A 23675-nucleotide genomic window follows, 5' to 3' on the forward strand; every position below is an offset into this window, starting at 1 on the left:
AGGGTAGATCAGCTGGAAAGGATGGTATTTTTTAGCTCTCAGCTAGACCCAGGGTTGAATCAGAAGGCACTAAACCTGGAAACATTCATGTTAATAGAGCCTTCAAGACTGGAAGAAAATGTAAAGGCCAGGGCACTCCAGACCTACTGGTGGAGGCAGAGGAAAAGCTAGAAAGGATTAGTTACAGGAAGCAGTCTTCCAAGATTAGCAGTGATTAAGTGTGGGGAAATGATGACCTTGTGCTCCTAGAGAAAACGAAGTGGCTGTTTCTCCTTCTGCTCCATGTGCTGCACTGCCATAGAGCAGTGTATTACCGGAAAACCCATTTGCTAGTATTTAGAGCACCCAAGGCAAGGAGGAACTGGCATGAAGCCATGGCACAACTGATCAAAACTGAATTTGCTCTGAGAAACTGTTCCAGGCTATACCAGAGAACACAGCCTCACCTGGAGAAAGACTAGACACTTCTTTGGCAAGATCCCAAATGTACACCAACGTGCAATGGGGTTCACATCTCCAATCTGGAAGCAGGGAAATCTTTCCTATTATTTTGGCAGGCCAAACTAAAGCCCTCAGTTATTCAAACTTCCCCCCGCTCCCCCAAAAGCATGTCTCTTTTATACTGGATGTCTGAAACCAAATCTTTTATTTCCAATTACTCTGATCTTTTTCTGTGTCTCTATAGGCTGGTGTTTCCCAGATCATTTCAAGGAATGTTGATGTTACATAAGATATTAATAATAAGCATTTTGTAATTTTAAGTGCCAGTCAAACAAATTCAATCAACATTGAGTTAAACAGCTTTCTCCAACATAAGACTTTTCAGCTTTTAGTGTGCTCATGTGCAATGGCAACTTCTAAGAGAGGCACATCATACACTGTATTTTTCAACTAAGCGACCACAGAAACAGGTGTCCTCAGGAGCATAATATATGAAATGTTGCCAAAGGACCAACTACTACAAAGGTGATTTAAAACAAAGGGCCTGGTCTTTTCCAAACTGCGTACAGAGGCTCTTTTGTTAACAGGATCTACTCTGGCTCTCACCATTAGTAGCCACTGTGGACCTAACGGCTTCCTAAAGGACAGCTTATTATACTGTGAAGAGCTGTCCAACCTCCCACACTCATCAAGAGGTTTGTAGTAACTGACCAGTGAGCCTCAGAGACAGACAGATAACATGGTCATCTATCTAGAATATGACACAAAAAACTCAATTTGAGTCATGATTTTTTTGTGAAAACACAGCAAAAACTCTAGTTTAGTAGATATATAATCGGGGTGAGAAACTCACACCAAGAATACGTTAGAAAGAAGGCAGATATGTAGGATTCCTAAAGAGAATCAACTAACTAGTTATAATGGAAATTAAAGACATCTTCTCAAATATCTCTTCAAGGGCTCAGAAGAAGACCTATAAGAAAAGGTTTGTCTGAACAGAGGATGAATACGTAAGAGAGCCCCAAAAACTGGAAAAAAAGTTGGAAAGAAAAACTCTAGTGAGTTTTTTTGCCTCTCTGTATTGCCACACTGCCTTTCTCAGTGCTATGCTCTAGCTACAATGGGATGGCAGCATGTGGAAGACGCTTATGAGAACCACCAACATATGGAGGAAGAAATGATGGATAAATGAAGAAAGAGGAGATATGTAGCAAGCACGAGAGAAAGAGAGAGAGAAAAAAGGAGAGGGAAGGAGGGAAGAAGGGAAATAGAGAGAGAGAGAACACGCTAGTGAGGAGGGAGGGGGAAAGAGGGAGGGGGACTAGGACAAAAGCAGGACTCTGAACAGCTTAGCGACCCTTCCACTCCTGAGAACACTTCAATGAAACAAAGCCCTAGGGACTGACAGTGCTATTGTTTCTCCTCTTGAGTTGCCTCTTTGATTTTCTGTTATAGTAATAAAAACAACTACAAAAGGGTTTGGAGCTTTTAAAAATCGTGATTAAAGAGGTTAGTCTAATGATAAAAGCTGACACAGGGCAGGAAAGAAAAAGGTTATCAACTAGGCTTTAATTAACTATGATGTATTTTTGTTTAATAACAAACACAAGATTCTAAATAAGGATCTCAGAAAGAGTCACCTTTCCTCCTATATCAAAGGCAGATATAAAAAGAAAAATAGTTCTTTTAATTCTTGGGAGAGTACACATCTTCTAATGCCATTTCGATCACCTGATGCTCACAGGATGTTCAAATAACACAACTGACACATGTTCAACTACTGAAAAATTGGGAAGATGGAATCATTCTAGTTTGTTTCTTACATCTGTTGGCTTGTAAGTTATCTAGCACCTATATCAAAACATCCCAAGTTTTTAAAGAGAAGTTTGCTAAGTAATATATCTACCATATACCCACTATAAACAAAGTAGATGTAAATAAAGACATAATTTTCAAATACCTAATTTGATTTACTAAGATAAAAATGAAATGCAGTCATTACTCACCAGCATTTAAATGACATTCTTTAATCTGAAACTGAAGTTCATTTTCATTGGGAATATCCTTCCATGTTGCAAGGAAGACCTGGCGTTCTGTATAGGGAAGGAGAAGGAAAGGAAGGATGTGCATAATATTCGGATTTCTGACGCCTTGCACCATTTCTCCTTTGGAGTGCCGGCTCTTGTAATACAGCCAGAAGTAGACTGGGACTGGAGCCAATTCTTAGCAATGCAGAGGTGCTACACTATAGGTCAATTAATCCTTCATCAGTAACACTGGATACACCAGAAAAAGAGTTTACATCTAGGGGTTAATTTTGGATCTATTGTTTTCCTAGTTGGTAACTTTGGGTAAGTGTGTAACCTTTCTGATCCTTAATTTCATCACATATAATTACATCTGTCCTGCCTACCCGAAAAGCCATTATAAGAACCAAATCAATTACGTGCCAATATAATTTAATATGTACCAATATAAACTAGTTTTATTAGATGGTAGTTTCATTAAGTAAGAGAAGGCAGAAATGTCAACAACTACATGAGGAATACTAGTGGTTTATTTCATATGACTAGAATTATAATGAAAAAGTGTGAATTATTACAAGATTACGAATATGCGACAGAGACACAAGTGAGCAAATGCTGTTGGGAAAATGAAACTGACAGGCTTGACTGACACAGCATTGCCACAAATCTTCAATTTCTAAAAAAACGTAGTATCTGTCAAGTGCAATAAAACAAGGTATGCCTGTACTCTGTATATGCCAGGGTGACAGGGTTATACAGATAACTGGCATTGTGATTTAGAGATCAACAGCAAAACAAAACCAACTGTGACTCAGGCAAATAAATAATTAGCAATTATTAGAGCTTTAGAATAACCTTACCCCATTTTTTTAATCCTCAAAATAACTTGTATTTCTGGGCTCTACTCTGCCTAACATTCAGAGGAAGGGCAAAGGTATATATTTGGCAGAGGGACAAGAGGACGTACTTACCCATTTTGCCATCTTCTACAAAAAGCACATTGAGTGGGATGAGGCAGCTGAAGTAGAAGACATCAATATTGTTTTTCACAGCCACCTGCCAGAAAAATAACAAAAAAAATTAGTACATCATAGGGAGCCAGGTAGGAAGGAAAGAACAGTTATGTGTCTAGAAATATATGACCCTATTTCCTTCGTCTTTTAAGACAGTGCATGACTCCCCAAATCAAGACAGGCCAGCCCATATATTGCAAAGAATATCCCTACTCATTCTACTGTCAGAGAACTGTGACGACCTGCAACGCTCTCTCTCTCTCTCTCTAGGAGGAGCCCTACGAGGGATGAATTCAAGGCATAACATCTGTACTCGGAATAATCTACTGTTATTTTTTGTTTCTATGGTTATTAGTAGTAGCTGCTGTTACCACTAAGTACCTATTAATAATATTTCGAATCCTCACCATTACTATTCCAAAGTAGGTGTCACTTCCCTCTCATTTTACAGACAAGGAACTGAGGTTCAGAAAGATCTAGGGTCACATTGCTAGTACACAGAAGAACCAGGATCAAATGCAAACTTCTGACCCTAAACCTTGATTTCTTTCCTTTCCATGATAACTGGTCATACTGCCCCTTATCTTTTTTAGATACTGGTTTTAAAGTTGTTTCTTTTGTAAAATCTTATTACCTAAGTCTTATGGTTGGGCAAAGCTCATGGGTCAAACAATGGTAAATCTGATGACTATAAGAAAGAAAAAGGCTTTGAGTGAGAGAAAAAAAATGAGTTTTCTTCTCACAATACAAGCTTCTGATTTAGGTAGGCTATGATTCAGCCATGGCCTATTCTATTCAGAGCATGCTGTTTATATTTTTTAAAAAGCTATGATAAGTATTTTTATTCAGGGGCAATACTGATTGGCATATATATTCAGAAACAGCAAAATTAAACTGTGGCAGATTATAAGCACCATATACTGTAGGAAGGGAGAGTAGGAGGAGAATTGCTTTAAACCACCACTTCCTACTGGTTTCTGTCACTAGTGACTTTCCTATTTATGCTTTGGACCCTGGAGGAAAACATTTCTCTGGGCAAGTTCTACAATCAGTAACAATGTCTATTTTTCTTTCACAGTGCTCTAAGTAAATAAAGGGGAATATAAAGTGCCTATCTAGCACCACTATTCTACCTCTCCCCACCCTCCTTTTGGGACAAATGTCCACACTTCAACAGCATATCTATCTCTTAATCAAAACTCTGGCTATGAGCTCCCAATAGCCACTTTCCAAAGTACTTCTGTTTTGTTGTTGTTATTGTTTTTCATTTATTATCAACCCATCTTCTTCACCTTAAACCATACCTTTATATCTTCCTCCATAATTTGGTTATGTTTACTTGACAGTCTGTTCTCTCTCCCAGAAGAATCCATCAAATTACTTTCCTTATAACTTGTGTTTTTAACTTTTCAATTATCAATCCCATAGGAGATTCTGACCATATCACATAATCAATGCCCAAAATGCCAAGACAGCAGGATTCTCAAAACGCTTGAGAATGGTGAATGTAAGCAGAAAAAACCAACCTCAGGAAAAAAGGGACTTATGACATTATTTTAAATGTATTAGAGCACTACTTCTAAAGATTTATATCAGAGTGGGCTTCTGGGAAAGAGGTATTTTCTAATTAATCTGGTACTTAGCAATGAGAGGAGAACTCTTATTTCAAATAAGGGCATCAAGAAGATCTTGAAGAGTGCCAGGCTCTCTAAAGGGAATTTAGAAGTGAAAAACTAGGGTGGCATGGATAGGCTACTGTGGGTTACATAAAAGTCTTATGTGAAATGAGAGTGATTATCATTTCCATCATCTTTGAAACTAAAGTCATATTTCATAATGTGCCATTCATTCAAATATTTATTAATGTTTACTATGTCCTAACCATTTGAGATATAAAGAAAAATACAGACAATATAATCCTTATCCTCCAGGGGATAATACTGGAAGTACTTAATCAAAGACTTATATTAGAATACTCTGGAGAGATTTTTCAAAACGGATGCCATGCCAGGGCTCTATCCTACACTAAAGAATAACGATCTCTAAATCTAGAATCTGGCATATATTTTTGGGAAAAAGTTCCTAGGAAGATTAACCAGATAAGCAAGTAATTTAGAACAATGTTACTTAAGAGGTCTGAATCAGCTTATACATACATTGTTTTTCTGAGGGAATTCTTATTCTAATCGGAGCCCTTTAAATGGAACAGACATGAAACGCTCCCCTAGGTTAGCAGTAATAAACCATTCTGCCTTGAAGAGCTTTTGAATAAACAGATGAAAGCCATGGACCCTCTTCCTGAAAAATGTGCATGCAACATTTTGACATACAATTTCAGGGGTTTTAGGCACCCTGCCAACTACTCTTGGACTTCTGTTCTAGGATAATTCTGAGAAGCTGGACACCCAATCAGAGGCAGCAGACACAGTGGTTCAGAACACGGACTTGGGAACTGGACCAGACAACCTGATCTCAAAATTTGACTCTGTCACTTACTAGCTGTGTGACTTTGTGTAAGTAGTACTCAGTTCAGTTTCCTGTCTGTAGAATGGAGATAATAATAGTACTGAATGCATGAGTTGTTATAAGGATAATGAGTTAATATCTGCAAAGCACTTAGAATGATGCCTGGCTTACATTAAGTACTATAAGTAGTGTTTGTTAAAGAAAAATGCCCTCTTCTTTCACTATCTTCTGTTTTACCTGTTTTACTCAGAATTTTTCATAATTAAGGATAATCACATTAGACTTATCTGAAATCTTACACATGCTCAAATATAGTACTACTATACTAAAAAGAGATCAGAAGATTTAAAAAGGCTTATTAGCAGACTGCTAGCTTAATGATTCTGCTTGCTACTGTGCCCTTGATAAAATATCTCTTTATAGAATCAATTGCACACTGGTCACTTTTTGGAAGGAAGTGTTTCATATCGTTTACATTAGTTTTTCAAAATCTGCATTTTGCAGCTCTCTTGGCTAGAACTGCATTCATTTAAAAAATATATGGTTCTCTTGGATCTGGTGGCCCATGCCTACCTATCTAACCTATTTCCTCTACATCAACCGTATCAAAATTACTTCTTGTTCCCCAAACACTGAAACTCACAGTTCTGTACCTTTTTACGTTATTCTTTCTGCTTAATACATTCTTCTCCTGAACCTTTAGCTGTCTGGAAAATATCTCTTTAATCTTGAGTCAGTTCAACCTTGAATTTCTCAGGAAAGCTCTTATCCCTCCCCAAAGCACCCAGTGCATACTGTTCTACTATAGCATAAAATAATTGTATGTTTACATCTGCCTCACTGTTAATACAATAAGCTCCTTGAGTGCAGGGGCTCTCATTTTCACTAGCATACTAGTGGCTCAATGAATATCTATTGCATGAAATTGAAGGGAAGATGTTGAGAAAATGGAAAGAAACACTGGTTTTTCACCCTTTTTTCCTACCTCCAAATCATTCATATGCATAACAGTCCCGACAATACCATTGCTCATTGGGTAAACTGATACTCAGTGAGGCAGGAATGGGGAGTATGGGGATGGGATGATATGTGAGCTCTTTTAGCTTCAAATCACTGAGTTAAAATAATATCAATATGCTAAGGAAGAATAATACAGGTAGTAAATCACAACCTAAGAATTCGGATTCTCCAAGAATATGCCTATCACTCCCCAGGAGTTAAGGCATAAAAGAATCAAGGGAAAAACACAGTTTAAAGCCAGTTCAGTTCTAATCCAGATGGTGGCTACTTTTAAATAGAACTGAGTCAGCTTTAAAGAGTATGATATTGATTCCTTCAGAGGGAGGAGGGGAGTTCCTTCTTTTTTTTGAAATTCACTATTCCAACAGGTATAGAATAGGAAGACACAATCCAGACAAGTTGGAGAACTATTTTCCAAGAGTTTTAACATCAATACCTAGTATGTCTATGGGAAATCAATTTTACATATGTGTGTGTGTGTGTGTGTATGTATATATATGTATGTGTATATATATTCTCCATCCATCCAACTGCCTACTTAGTATCTTTACTTGGATAACTAATAACTCAAATGAACATGTCCAAAACCAAATTATTGATCTCTCCTCCTCATCCTTAAACAGAACTTGCAGTCTTTCTAAACTCAGTAAATGGAACAGTGCAAAGCCTTTTATAAATGGTTTCCCTGCTTCTGCACTTGTCTCCACCACCCCCAGCACCTAGCTTCCCCAGTCTATTCTCAACATAGCAGCCAGAGGGATCTTAAAATGTAGGTCAACTCATAAATATTTCTCTGCTCAAACCTCCAATGACTTCCTACCTCACTCAGAATAAAAGCCAAAGTTACAATTGCCTGTAATCTGATGCCTATTACCTCCCTTATGTTATGTGTAACTGCTGGCTCCATGTCAGCCACAGGCGCTGTCGTTCCTTGAACATATCAGGCATGTTCCTCTCTCATGGCTTTTTGCATTTGCTATTTTTTTTGTCTGGAATTCTCTTTCTCCAGAAATCTGCATGATTCATTCCCAGTCTCCTTTAGGTCTTTGCTTTTATCAAATATTATCCTTTCAGGTAGGTTTTCTATGACCAATGTATTCATAAAATTATACCACCCAATCTCCAACCTCAGGACTCCTTACCCCAATCTCTGCTTTATTTTTCTCCACTGCCCTCATCTGACATACTATCTTACTTAACTGTTGGTTTATTGCCTATGCCCGTGCCATGTACCCCACCTCCAGGAAAATATAAGCTGAATGAAGGAAGAGATTTTTGTATCTTGTTCACTACTCTATTCTCAGCTTCTAGAACAGTAACTGGCATGGAATAAGTACTCAGTAAGAATAATGATTGTAAAATATTCTACTTAAAGTTCCTAACAACCATTTAGGTTTAGTCAAAACATGAATTTGGTATAAATTTTCCAAAAGGACAGTACTTCTCGAGTTTTTTTCCTAGTGTACTTCCCTTAACAGAATAGGAAAGTAAGGACATATATAATGGGGTGGAGGTAGGAGGAAGGGTCAGGATTAGGGGTATAACATGAAGTAGCTCACCGTAAGAACAAAATCTTTTTGAAGTTGCATGTCAGTCTATACACATCTATATGTTCTAATGTGTTTCTCCCTTTACCTCTGAGTAAAACTCATGCTCCAGGAAAATGTGTCACATGTATTCTTCAGCTTCAAGCACTTCCTAGCAGTGTATTTTTAAAAACTGTGGGTCACAACCAAATGGTGGCTCTTAAAATTAATTTAGTGGGCTGAAACTAGTGTAAAAAAATACAATAACAAACACCATAGTGCATCTCATGAAGAGTAAGTAATAGTTCCTGAAAGTGTTTCAGTTTTATTTACGTGTTGGGTGTGTATACTGTGTAAAATATATTTCTTAATGTTAAGTTGAAGTTCAAAAAGTTGAAAAACCATAATATTCACACACCAAATAAAAGCAAGCAGGGAAGAAATGGGTTCATAGAGCTAAGGAACAGAAAACACACCTCAGCTTCTGCTTTGAGGATGCCTAAAGCAGATCATAGATGGTACCAAGTAGCAGATAGCCTAATCCTCTGTTCCTCTGGTCTGTCACGTGCAACATGTGGCCATAACAATATTAACTTGCCTCTCAGAGACATCAACAGGAAGAACAAATAGAAATGATTCTGAGGCATTTAAAAAACACAAAAGGAGGCTATAAATGCTTAATAATAATAATGATTTTTAAAAGTTACTTTCAGTGGCTGCTGGGGAAAGAGCAGCCTGTCACCCTCAGCCTGTAACCAGCAATTAGTTTCTTTCCATAGTATAAGAAGGCTGCTGCAGTAGCTGCAGCCTCTTTATGGTGGCACAGCTGGAGACGAACAGGCTAAATTAATATTCTAACCTTCTTCCAGTGTACTCAAAAGTACTATAAAAAGGTACGAGATGAACTCAGTCTGAACTCCAGCAAATGCAGCCTCTCACCACAGATAACCACAGGAGACACTGCCATAAGAAAAACCAAGGCAAGTGGCATACGGCTCACCTTTGAGAGTATATCATCTACTCTTTCATGATGTCACTTGTGACCTTTTCAAGTCTCTGAAGAATATATTTTTTTTCCTCCTCTCCATTTAGCCTTTGGAAAGATTATTTGCAGGCTGGTCCAAGCTGAGACCAGGCAGTGATATCAATTATTTCCAGTTTTCTGAAGAATGATGATTCAGATGTATTTTCAAGCACCATACCACCTAGTCAACAGATCCTAGGGGAATGGCTCTGAGTGACAGGTTTTTAATGGTGCTGGCTCTAACTGTGTGATATATGTCATCTAAGACTCAAGCAGAAGTGGCTCTTTCTGCTAGTTGCTAGAGTTAAATCCACCTGTAGCTCTGCATTCCTAGTCAACACCAAAAAATAGCTACCATCTTTAGGTTCAAATATGGTCTTCCATTTCAAACCCATTTGATGATCAGCAAGGAAGCCAGTGTGACTAGAGCTGAGTACGTAAGGAGCAGCAGATGGAGTCAATGAGGTAAGGAATGGGTAGATCGCATAGGGCTCTGCAGACCATTGTCAAGATTTTGGTTTTTCCGCTTACAGAAAATATCAGTGCAAGTTCTTCCAGACTGATATAAACCTGAGTATAACAGGGCAATGGTATCGTAAGAATTAAGCAGCTGTCACAATTCTGAAAGGAGCATAACTATGTGGAGAGGGTCACTGGCATCTGTGTGTCTCACAAGGAACCCAGACCAGGGAAAATAATGCTAAGATATACTGAATGTGTGTGCAATATATCTGGAGTAGCATGAAGCTACTCCAGGCAGCTTCCTCATTTTTAAAAAGTGTTATATGTTAGGCAAAAATAAATCAGGAACTTACAGCAAATGTACATGTGCTCTCTTCCTGTCAATAGAGAATCCACCTGCCATACTAAATTGACCAATCTAGTTACTATCCAGAAACCTTTATTACAAGCCCTAAATTATCTCTTGCTCCAGCAGCCTACAACAAAATTACTCTATATAGTTTCAGTTGCTAGAAACAGCCAGTAATATTTTTACAGGCCTTTCGGCCAGCCTGGCAGATAAATTCCCAAAACCATAAGGTCTTAACTTAAACGGGTTTTGCTAGATCTGCATAGGCTCTAAACCTAAAGTTATCAATCTCTTTTTCTCCTTTTAATGACAGCTTTGTGTAGCTTGCTAGGACTGGCTGGTGTGCCCGTTTGTAGATGTCGCACCTTAGAATACCATTTACATTAATAACATGAACTGTTTGCTGTGTAAGGCTTATTGTTAAACTTAAAAACACATTTAATGTATACTGTTCTGGATCACAAAATGGAGAAGATAGAACAAGTAACCTATCAGTTAAACTGATTAGATATTCCACATCCCAGTCTGGTTTATCATGAGGTAGAAGACGCAATGGAAACTCAACAGAAAAAGACTTCAGTAATGAGAGTGAAGGAACATTATTCATTTTTAAAATCTGGAGTAAAACTGATTTAGAATCAAATCTGGGTTCTAGATAATAAGCATACAGTTTCAGATTAGTTAGCAGCAAGTTAGAAATCAAACAGGCTTACAGGTGTGCCTATGTGCTGATCTATATTATCAATCTTAATGTGGACAAAAGGAGGGCATGAGACTGCAAAGATGACTGTGCACATCAGCAGGTCGCTGTGCATAGATGCTGTTTCTGGGTAGTTTTGCTGGGGAACAGGTCTTAAACAGAGCAGACAGAAATGATATCAGGAACACACAGTGAGCTATGGAACTGAGAAGTATTTTGCTTTCATATTTGGAATACCTGCCTTCCAAACTCCTTCAATGGTTCCTGGGAAGAAATAGTGCCACCAAACCAATAACAATGCCACTCATTTACATACTTTCCAAAAATGATTAAATAATATTTTCCTTAGTCTCTTAACTGTCACTGATTCTGAGTACATTTACCAGTGCTTCTATTTTGAACTGATTGTTCTTAAAATTAGAATAAAACTGACATCTATATATAGAATATACAAATAAATGTCCTTCTATAAATTTAGGCTTTCCTAAAGTGAAATAAAAGGAGAAATGAATTCAGACTGAGTATATTTTCATTATAGGCCCACATGACTGATTTTCAGGTCTCATGAGCCTTGATTCAGAGAGAAACGTCTGTAAAGCCCTAGCTGTAAAGCCAGGATCTACAGATAGAATTTAAAGACATACTTTAGTTCAATATAAATAACTTCCTAGCAGAGTTTTAGAAAGATGAAATGGACCATTTTAGGATAGTAAATCATTAGTAGTATTCATGTAGATGCTGAAATGCCAATCAATGCTCATACAACTCCTAGCTTACTATCATGATATAAAGATGACTGAGATTTTTATAGATGAAAACACACAACTTTTACTACTTTAGAGTGCTTTGTGAAATTCATTATCATTTACTCAAGATTTGCAGCATGGGCTTGTTACTTGGGTAATCTGATCTTACAGGCCCTTTTTTATAATGCACTTGTTCTTAGTTTTGAGAGCTGAATTCTGGGTTTCAGGAACAACAGTTTCCTCTTGCTGAGGCCAGATTTATGCTCCATTAGACCATTCTGCTTACAGACCATCAGAAGACAGAATTCTTATCTACTGCTTATGTGTGGTTATTCAAAAGCAGGGCAGTTGCTACTAACAGACATATTCCTAAAAGATAGACCCAGAAGCCAGGAGATGAGTGCTGGTTATATTAAGATAAAAGATACAGCCTAATAGAATCTTGATATCTTGACAAAAAGGATGAAGAGTGTTCTCAATAAGGACAACTTAGTAAGAAAAGGAGTATCATATTAGTATATAAGATACTCTATTTCTCAGATGAGATTAAAGGATATGTTTACACTCCTGATGTGACAAGAAAAATACATCAAGTTTGAAGTAGCAATCACAAAAAGTAATTTTCCCTTTTTTTCCTTAGGCAGTCAAATGTTTTCATTTTTGATGGAATACTTTAGGTTCTGTCTTGTCTACAGGGGTTATTTTCAGCACTGGATCTAGCTGTCTGACCTAGGAATCTCTTATAGCTCCCATAAGATCCAACACTTCAAGGGCTCAACGTCTATTCAAGCAGCATGTGGTCTCATAAAAGCAACCAGAGTGCACAGTCCTCAATTGTGGATCTTGAAAGACCAAAAGAGGCTTTAATACTGAACTTGTTTGGCTTGCACGACAGTCAAAAGAAGTCAGCAGATGCCCAGCTGGCTGCTGAAAGTCTTCCATTTGGAAGTATTTACCAGTTTTTCTGGTACAATAGCTAGAGCTGTGGGCTTTCTGAGTGTGAACGGACATATGTAAGACATGAAATATCAGGGACAGGCACCATCTGCAACTGATTTTCTCACATGCTGGGACTGCAATGTAGGAGTAGCAAAGGACAGAATTTTCTTAGGGCCATACAATGGCAAAAAAAAAAAAAAAACAAAACACCCATTTGGCTGACAAAAATTTTAAATATATGAAAAAATAGGACTGTAAGATTGTGTCCTTTCCAGCCAGCATTTCAGCATTTTCTGCCCCAATCATTCAAAGGTAAAATGAATAGATCTGATGTACACTGCCTTGTTTTAGAAGAGATAATTAAAGAAAAACGAGACATTATTTCTTTTTCCTAATTAATATTCATCCTCTTATTAAACAACTTATATAGTGTTTAGAGGTGATAGGTAGATAGAAAGATAACAAAAACCATATACAGGAAAGGACCAATCTTATCCATAGGTTCACCTCTAAGGCTCCTAATTATAAAGTAGTATAGAAGGAAGAAAAGAAGAATTTTTATAAAGATGCTACCAGACTTTCAGGTAAAGATATATTGAAAATCACATGTAAATTTTGCTTTCTCCTGGAAAAAATTCTGCTGTAATTAAAGAAAAAAAATTAAAGGCATAAATTCATAAAGATAGGGAAGAAAAAAAATATAACAGAAACAAAATGTTAGTAACTGTAAAACAGATAGATTAGCAATAACATCACAGAATTCTCAAAGGTTTAAGACTGATAGCACCTCTGAAACTGTATGGTGGGGAAATGAGGGGAGGAGATGTTAAGGAGAAGAAGATTAAGATGATATTAGAGTTCTAGAGCTCCCCAGCACCATTCTAAACTACCTTAGCCCTTCAGCTCCTGCATAAACCTAAAGATTGATTCTTTTAGAGATAAAATAGATGGTACTTTGAAGAGGGCACCAGGCATGGCTGAGGGGTGGATAGTGGATTAAGTGAATTTAATCGTACTGAATGCTAGACTCTCCAGCCCTCTTTCTTAACTTAGCTCTCTGGAGGCTGGCAAAAAGCTTTTACAAGAGAGTCAAAGACAATTTTTGGACGAATTAAGCCAATCCAAAAAGAAAGTGCTGATATAGAGGATTTCAGCTGCCCTCAGTGATGGATTAACTGGAGCTCCTAACCTGGGCCTCATGGTTTAGAGGGCCATACTCTTTTCCTCCTCTGACCTCCCTGCAACCCATGGATAGAATAATCCACAGGGCCAAAGAGGCTGCCCAGCTAAAACACACAGAATGTCCTACATAGCCACAGCACTGTTTCCGGGGCCGGTTTGAGATACCTATACTAGTCACTTTTCCTGAGGGTCAGTAAGCATATTCTCAGGCCCAAGGGATGGATGGCCAAAGGGAGCAGGTGGGATAAAGTAAGAGTAGGCTGTAAAACAGAGTTTTCCAGTTGTTCTCCTGAGAGAACAGATGGGGAATTTTAGTAAAGAACCAAATGGAAATCCTGTAAAAGTACAATATCTGAAATGAAAATTATACTAAATGGATTTTTTAAAAAAGGTTGTAGCCTATAGAAGAGTCAGTATACTTGAAGACAGGTCAATGGGAATTATCTGACCTGAAACAGAAAGGAAAAAAAAAGAAAAAACAGCCTTAGTGACCTGAAAGACAGTACCAAGTGGTCTAGCGTATATGTAATTGGAGTTATGGAAGTAGAAAAGAGAGATAACAGTGGAGAACTTTGAAGAAATAATGGTAAAACTTTTCCAAACTTAGGAGAAATTATCAACTTATAGATCCAAGAAGTTCAGTGAACCCTATGCCAGATGAATACAAGGAAAACACTTACGTACAGAATAGCCAAGCTACTGAAAATCAAAGATTAAAAAAAAAAAAAGAAAAAAAGAAAGAGGGGAAGTCCATAGATCAACACTGTCCAATATAACTTTCCACAATGATAGACATATTCAACCTCTGTACTGTCCAATCTAGTAACTACTAGTCATATGTGCATTTGAAATATGGCCAATGCAATTTAAGAAATTAAATTTTTAATTTTAATTAATTCCAATTTATATAGCCACATGTGGCTAGTGGCTTTTATATTCAACAGTGTAGCTAAAGGGAAATATATCAACCTGTCATATTGTGTACTTTACTGATTCAAACAGTAATAATAAAAACAAACAAAAAAGTTTAAGATACTGAGATAAGAAAAACTTGAACATTGGATATTTGATGTTAAAAAATTCTTATTGTCTAATGTATTCGATAGTTATTGTGGTTATGTTTTTAAAAAGAGACTTTCTGTTTTTAAATATATATATAGTAAATATTTACAATTAAAATGGTATAAATATCTGAGATTTGCTTCAAAATAATATGGAGTATACGGATAGGGGTATAGATGAAACAATATTAACTATAGATTGATAATTACTGAAGCTGGATGATGAGTACACAGGGACTCACTACACTGTTCTGTTTACTTTTGTACTGCTAAAATTTTTCCATAAAAAGCTTTTAGAAAGCAAAACAAAAGGAGAAAGAGATGGAAAGTAGGAGGGGGAGAAAGGTACTGGTCCAGGAGGGTTAATGTCAAAATGGCAAGACTTAAATAGAAAGAGAAAATGAAGGGAAACCACAGAAGTTTTTAAAAAATTCCCAGAATTGAAGGACATGAATTTCCACTTTGAAAGAGCCCAATGAGTACCCAGCACAACAGGTGAAAAGAGACTCATACTGAGGCACACCATTGCGAAATTTTGGAACATGGGGGATAAAGAAAGGATTGTACAGCTTTCATTAAGAAAGAGCATGGCACAGAAAAGGATCAAGAATCAGAATGACTTCAGACTAGGAGGAAAATGATTTCTAACCTAGAATGTTACACAGAAACTTTCCAACAAGTGTGATGATAAATACGACATTTTAAACCATGTGACATCTCAGAAACTTTATTCTCTACCTTCTTGTTCTCAGGAAGTTATTGGAGGATGTTTTTCATCAAAATGAGGGAATAAACCTAGAGAAGAGAAATACAATTGGAGAATGACACAGAAGAGAGGTGAAGGGAATGAATCCCTAGAGTGAGGATGAAGGGAGATACCAGGATGGCTGCTATGTCTCAGGTATTCAAGGAAATCAGATCAGATGGGAGCAAGTCATCAAAGACTCCAGAGGGGATCCCAAGAAAGTGAAACTGATAGACTGTTTTGAAGAATCTGATCTCACTGGAATTCAAGATTGAATTATAGTTAAAAACAATTATAGTTAAAATTATAGTTAATTTTAACACAAAAAAATTAAGCAAACGAAGAGAGACAAGTATTAACCAGTAACTTACAAAAAATTTTCTGGAGGGAAAAAAATCACACTTTACTATGTATAGCTCAGCTTTAAAGAGTATATACCGTCATAATAGTGTAAACATTGAACACTGATTAAAGCAAATTCTAAGACAGCTTTATCATGAAAAAAGGATAGGAAATACCCATGTAGACAATGGAAGTGAGTAGGGAGATGTAGAGAAATATTTAAGATGAAAAAATCTAGAAGTTACAATACAAGCATGTTATTTACAGATAGAGAGGTAAATATAAAATGTAGAAGGAAAAACTGGGACCACGTTTGGAAGAGAAGGCTGGAAACTGGGTTTTTCTTAACTATAGAACTAGTTAACTCTTTAAACTGTGTTTTTATAACTCTGATAAAATTAAAACTTGAAAGAACATTGCTATCAATGTTCTCATGAGAGTTTATGGCTCAGTGAAAAAGGAAGCGAAGCAGCTGTGCAAAGACTGGGATGAACACACGTAATGTCATGATTTTATTGTCTTTTTGTAGACATCAACTTAAAAAAGCAGTCACTTGCCAGGTTTCAAGTTTGAAGAAGTATACTGGGAAAATATTTCTAAATAACTAACATAAATGAAATGAAAAACAAGAACATCAGAGTCAGAGAAAACTCATTTAGAGATAATAAAAAAAAGGTTTTTGTTTCATTTATGGCCTAAGCTCATTGAAGTTAAGATGTGAATTAGGCAGAATGGAAGCTGAAAATCTAAAGTAACCCACCCACCACTTTAAGCTAGCCATTAGTTTCAACTTCCACCAGGAGACATTATATAGAGCTGATAATAGGGAATAAAAGTTTTTCTCTTGTCAAGTTTTTGCTTATCTTCTCCATTGGGAAATTCCGATTAATGCCATAATTATGACATCCCTGAAAGAAGAGAATGGGGGAAAACTTGGAGAATCAGCAGTTGACTACAGATGGAAATTTTTTTCCTAGTGGAGCTGAGATGCTTTATTACATTCCTCTTAGATGGAAAATGTTTAAGTTTGCTTTTTATAATGTCAGATTCGTAAAAATGAAAATTTGCTAGTTCTAATACCATATCAATACTTTTGAAAGAGGGGTTTAGACTAAGATTCAACATCTCTTATGAGGGATCCTACTTGGGATATTCATTTCACTGAATATGAAATGAAAATGCAAATAGGAGAGTAAACTGACATTCATTTATTTACTGTTTCTTTTTTAAGAGCAAAAAATTTGCCCTGGTTTCTGTGACCCAAATTCCCTTTCCTACTTCTAAAGTACAGCATTCTTGCACTCATGCTGACTGTCCTCAAATATTAGGCTTGAGGCTCTGTGGGCCAAGTGGAGGTTAGATTTCAACAAAAAGGGAGCAGATGTAGATTTGGGTTAGTTAGTTACTTACTTAAGGATTCTGTGCTGGAAAAGCCCCTTAACACATTACTCTCATCATAGTAACAGCCAATTCCATCTGCACAGTAATCCTTGTTTTGTTCTTCTAGTCTGAGCCAAGTTATATTGTGACTCACTCATCTTCACTCTAAATCATTACACCCTTTTCTGAAAAAGAGGCAGTCAACTACTGCAGCAAAAAGGTAGTTATCGTACTGGCAAAAAGGCTTGTTTTGTTGGTATTTAAACTACCAAGGAATGTTAGCTTTAATTCCAAGTAATTTTACTGTTGATGTCTCACCATCAGTACTAGTTATCTTACATTGGTATTTCCAGAAGATTAAGCAATGGGATCCCACCTTTCTTCACTGGAAAGTGGAAGGTTGGCATTTTTCTTTAATCATTTAAAACATGTTTCATAATCTCATTCAGACTATCTTATCATTTCAAGTTCTTGGTAGGAGGGTAATACCAGTCCTCCTCTTTGCTGTGTCTTCTGACCATCCTTCTCAGTGCATATTTTCCTCTTTTTAAAAATTTTTGTTAAATTGTGAGCTCGTTTTCAGTAGAGATTTTCTTTTCAGTTGGGAGTCCTGAGGGCCCTAAAGTTTAGTTTCACCACTCCCGGGCCAATTTTACATTAGTATCGATTTGGAGACTATTGCACCTACAGCCAGTATAAATTTGTACTATATACCCATATATTATGCCACAGATAGCAGAATATTGGGCTCTAGATTTTTCACAAGAGGCTGCCCAGAACTCTAGTCAGAGAGAAGCTTTTTCATCACTTGCCCTAGTGAAAATGTTTTTCTAGTTCCCTTTTCAGGAAAGTTGCCTTTCCAGGGTTTCGGCTCTATGCAGGGATCAGTTACAGTTCCCATCTCAGGCTGGCCTCCGGCTCTCTCTCCTGTTCTTGTGAACATGAAACCCCAAACTTCTAGGGCTTATAGCTGTAATAATATCCCATCAAGGCTGCTACAGCTTCAGCTCACAAGCTTACTACTCTGCCTTCATGTTGTTGGAACCCCAGAAGGCTTAAATTTCAAAGAGAAATTCAAAATAGATGAAAAGTGAATAATACTCTAAACTAGTACTTAAGCATTCTAAAAAATTCAATATTTTCAAGATCAAGAGGCTATATAGACTTGACAAAGTTCTGAGCTCCTCTAAGAATCTGCTGCACTTATAAATATGTGCTAATAGGGGATATTTAAATCCAGATAATCTAACTATATATAGTTGTGTGTTTTAAGATAACCTCCAAATAATTCTCTACTGAGATCTATTTTTATGTAAATGACATTCAAATTTGCTATAAGTCTTAAGAAAAAAGTTCTTAAGATCTTAAAAACGTTTCTAAATGTTTGTTGAGTAAACGAATGAATAACTAAGTCAATGCATGATTTTTTTCTTTTAATAAAAATAAAACTCTCCTCCATGGAGTTACTTCAAATCTTATTCCATAACCAAATCTAATATGCAGAAGAGAGAGGGGCTGCTTTATATACAAATGAAATAAAATTGGCAAGATACCAACTTGTACCCGAGTGAAGTAAAGTTCTAACCTGCAGGTTATTCAGAGGTTCCATCTTCATGACTGGGCCCAAGGTGTTGAGAGGCAGGGAGACATCAATGCTCTGGTTTGGCATCAATGGTGTATGGATGGCCAGAGGAGTGCTGGGGATGACACCAAAGCTAGGAGAGAGGATGAAAAAAATCCTAGAGGTTAATCAGGAGGCAGGATTTAGCCACGTCTTTGAGTTTCAAGGGCTTGTTACTCCATGTGAAGGAAACATAATTTTTCTATAATATTAAATGAAGGAAGAACAGGACCCAAGGTACTCAATTCTAATTTATTATAGCACTGGTTACAACATAACCTGTTTTCCATAAAATAGAGAAGGGAGAAAACATTTGTAAGCATAGGATGGCTTTGCTAGTGTTTCAACTCTGAAAGTTTCTTATGTTTATCATGCCAGGATGGACAGGTTTGGTAAGTATCTTTTTTATACATCTTTTCTTACAAGAACAACCTTCTTGTAAAGTATGATAAATTGGTATTATTTCACTAATTTAATAACCTGATTGGTCCAGAGAATTCACTGGTAACTCATTTTCTTTCTTTTTCGTTCACTTGCATAGGATGCAATCACTGGGAAGGAGCCAGTCTAAGAAAAGCAGAATTGATTGACTCAATCACTCCAAATGACTAGGTTAAATTGTAGACCCAAATCTGACCACTTTCTAAGCATAAGTCAGACAATGAGTACCCATTAGTTTGACTTCTCAGAGAAACCTGTCCAATAATAAATAATACAAGAATTGTAAAGAGATGAAGAAAGCCTAAGTCTAAAGTTACATAAAACCCAAAAACATATGAGGGAGAGTAGCCATGTTTTACATTTGAGAAACTAAAAAATAAAATTTCAAAGAGATGGAGCAGGAAGGAAAAAAGTGGACTTACAGGTGTAACAAATACACAAATCCCTTCCACAGGAAGGAAGATAGGGATATAATATTTATAACTATATAATTTATGTAGGTAATATCTCTTCAAGAGATGTAGGATGGCAGAAGAAACATTTTCCTTTTCCTCTATATTTTAGAGCAGGGGTCCTCAACCTCCAGGCTGTGGACCAGTACCAGTCCATGACCTGTTAGGAAGCGGGCCTCACAGCAGGAGGTCAGTGGCAGGCTAGCAAGTGAAGCTTCATCTGTATTTGCAGCCGCTCCCCAGAGCTAGGATCGCTGCCTCAGCTCCACCTCAGATCATCAGGCATTAGATTCTCGTAGGAGCACCAATCTCTGGTGCCAAAAAGGTTGGAGACCACTGCTTTAGAGTATTAAATATAATAAATGAAATTACAAGGAACACACATCACTCATTTTGGTGTAACATTTATAGGTCAAAAAACCACTCTGCGTTTTTTATTTTTTTCTCATGATCAACAAACTCTTGTCAGTAGTCAATACTGGCACAGAAACATGGTAGCAGCTCAGTTCCAAATATTCTAATTGCTCTTCTTGGAAATGATACAGAGGAAACAAAGGAGGGAAAAATTCCTTACAAAGCTACAGCTTCCTATTCTGCAAAACTACAGGTTAGAGAAAAGCTGCAAACTTCAAATTATGTTTAAGTGTGGCCACAGTACATGAGGATGAGCAGAACTGGTGAGAAGTTCTGGAGGTACAGCAGGGAGGCCCAGGGAGTTCTGAGGAAACCAGTGGCAGTAGAGGCTGAGAGTAAACATCCCGTCTTAGAGAGAACCCCATTCCAAGTGTAAAGTGCTATGAGTAGGACTAAGATCAAACAGGACATCAGAGATGAGGTGAAGAAAGAAGGGAGAAAGTCCCTGGGGGGGCATGGAGATGACAGAGCTCAAAAAGTACCACCTTCCAAGGGGGAAACAAACACCTTAAAGACAGGGCTGTACTCCTTGGAGGCAGAGATGGCAAAAGAATCCATGGAGCTCAGGGCAGAAATAAAGTCTTCTTGAATCAAGTCAGGTTCTGAGAGGCAAAGGAGTGTGTCTATACCACAGAAAAAGAAGGAGAGTTCTTGAACATCGAAGCCTAAAAAACTACCCTGGCTCATCTTCCTCTCCTATAGACACCTCCTGCTGATAGCTAGCCTGGCAAATTCCAACTCATTCAAAGACAAGTATAAAAATGGAAGATACTATTCAAAGACACTATTCTTAAGAAGTGGAAAAACAGCAGTATAACTTCCTTATTAACAAACAAAACATACTTGAAAATAATTTTCCATTGAAACAAATGCAATTATGAAACATTTATACATGAAATTAGGGGAAAATACACTTAATGAAGCAATTGCAGCTACCACAGGACATACAGCAGTGAAAAGAAGTACCTGGGGGAGAGATGGCCAGACAATAGGAGAAGGTGAAGGAGAGCCAATAAAACTCAGAAAAGAAATAATAATAATAATAATAATAATAATAATAATAATAATAATAAATTATGTTAGAATAAACTAAACTACATTATGAACATAAAAGTAAAAATACTCAACAAAATTTTAGCAAATCAAATCTAGCAATTCAGAAAAAGATAACATATCCTGACTAAATAGGATTTATCCCAGGAATACAAGACTGGTGTAACATTTGAAAAATCAATGTAATCTGTCATATTAATAGATGAAAAAAGAACCAAAGGATCATCTCACTAAATGCAGAAGAATATGACAAAATTTAATACCCACTCATAAAACTAAGCAAACTAGGAACAGAAAGAACGCCTTCAATCTCCATGAAAAACCTACAGCTAACATTGCACTTAATGGTGAAAGACTAAATGCTTTCCTGATAGAATAAGAACATGGCAAATACGTCCCTTCTTATCACATTTATACAACCATTCACTGGCAATCCTAGTTAGTATAATTAGGTAAGAAAAAGAAAGGCATAAGACTGAAAAGAGAAAAACAAAACTGTCTCTATTCACAGATAACATGATTTATCTATGTAGAAAACCAAAAAAATCTACAAAAAGGCTACTAGAATAAGTGAGTTTAACAAAGTTGCAAGACACAAGCTCAATATATAAAATTCAATTCTATTTCTATATACTAGCAACAATCAAAAATTAAAATAAAAAATGCTATTTACTATAATATCAGAACTATAAAATATTTAAATCCAAAAGATGTGTAAGGTCTGTACATGATGAATAATAAAACACTGCAGAGAGAAGTTAAAGACAACCTAAGTAAATGGAGAGATAGAACACGCTGATGGATTAGAGGACTCAATATTGTCTGATATCAATTCTCCCCCATTTTGATCTACATGAGTCACTGTACTCAATCAAAATCCCAGCAGGTAAAAGACCTATACAAGCCAAAACAATTCTTGAAAAAGAATAAAGTTGGATAGTTTATATTATCTGATTTCAAGACTTATCAGGGGAAAAAAGTTTACTTTGACTCTTACTTTACACCATATTTTTAAATTATATCAAAATGGATTATAAAAGTTAAATGTAGAAGCTAAATTTATATAATACTTCTATTAAACAACATAGAAAAAATATTTGTAACTATGGGTCAAAGATTTCTAGATAGGACACAAAAAGCATAAGTTATAAAGTGAAAAAACATAAAATAAATTTTATTTATATAAAACTGTTTTTTTGAAAGACTTTGTTAAGAAAATAAAGGCAAGCCACAGACTGGCAGAAAATATTTGCAAGACACATATCTGACAAAGGATTTGTATGCAGAATATATAAAGATCTTTTACTACTTCATAATAACACAGTCAATCAAAGGGGTGAGATCTGAGCAGATACTTCACCAAAGAAGATATAAGAATGGTCAATAAGCTTATGATAAAAAAAATGTTCAACATCATTAATCATTCTTGGAAATGCTAATTAAAATGAAATACTACTATAAGTATATCTATAAGAATGCCTAATTTGGTAAGGATATGGAACAGCTGAACTTTCACACTTACCATATGATCCAGTAATACCATCGCCAAGTATTTACGCAGAAAAACTGAAAATGTATATTCACGCAAAGACTTGCACATGAATATTCACGGCAGTTTTAGTCATAAAAGATAAAATTGGAAACAATCCCAAATTCTATCAACTGGTGAGAAGGTAAACAAATTGTGGTATAGTCATCACTGGAATACTACTCAGCAATAAAATGGAATGAACTAGTGACACATCTCAGCATTATGCTAAGCAAAAGAATCCAGATGCAATAAACTCCATACTAGGTGATTTCATTTACAAAAAAAATTATAGAAAGGCATTATTATAATGACAGAGATAGAGCTACAAAGAACAATAAAAGAGACACCATAGTAAACACATAGTAAGAGACATTAAGAGTAAAATGGGAAAAAGCAAATAATATAAAATAGAAATGAGAGAAAATGATCACTACCATCCATGAAGCACTCTTGCCAGAAGATTAAGTCTAAATCTGATCAAGCCTGCAGATCTGTCTCTACTATACAGATATAATCGGCAAATCTAGATCGTGGGTAATTCCACAGATAAAAGACTTAATTTCTTCTACAAATAAATTTCGAGGAAAAAAGAGAGAGGAAGAGGAACCTATGGGTTAAAAGAGACTTAGGACACTTAACAAATTAGCATGTATGGGGACCTTACTGGGACCCTGTTCAGATAAAACAAATTGTACAAAAACAGACGACTGTAAAAGTCCACTGGTTGGATATTTGATGAT

The 23675-nt window shown here is 36.5% G+C and overlaps 1 protein-coding gene across 3 annotated transcripts in view; it reads right to left on the reverse strand.

The window, feature by feature from the left end:
- AP2B1 (adaptor related protein complex 2 subunit beta 1) overlaps window positions 1-23675 on the reverse strand; it is a 102428-nt gene that overhangs the window by 9134 nt on the left and 69619 nt on the right. For all 3 annotated transcript variants that reach the window (XM_039885947.1, XM_039885950.1, XM_039885948.1), the window contains 3 exons: window positions 19009-19138; window positions 3440-3524; window positions 2448-2534 (listed from right to left, as the gene is read on the reverse strand). In XM_039885947.1, coding sequence (XP_039741881.1) covers window positions 2448-2534; window positions 3440-3524; window positions 19009-19138 — 302 coding nt within the window. The remainder of the gene's footprint in view (window positions 1-2447; window positions 2535-3439; window positions 3525-19008; window positions 19139-23675) is intronic.

Source organism: Pteropus medius, unplaced genomic scaffold (assembly GCF_902729225.1).
Source record: "Pteropus medius unplaced genomic scaffold, Ma_sr-lr_union100, whole genome shotgun sequence".
Lineage (NCBI taxonomy): Eukaryota > Metazoa > Chordata > Mammalia > Chiroptera > Pteropodidae > Pteropus > Pteropus medius.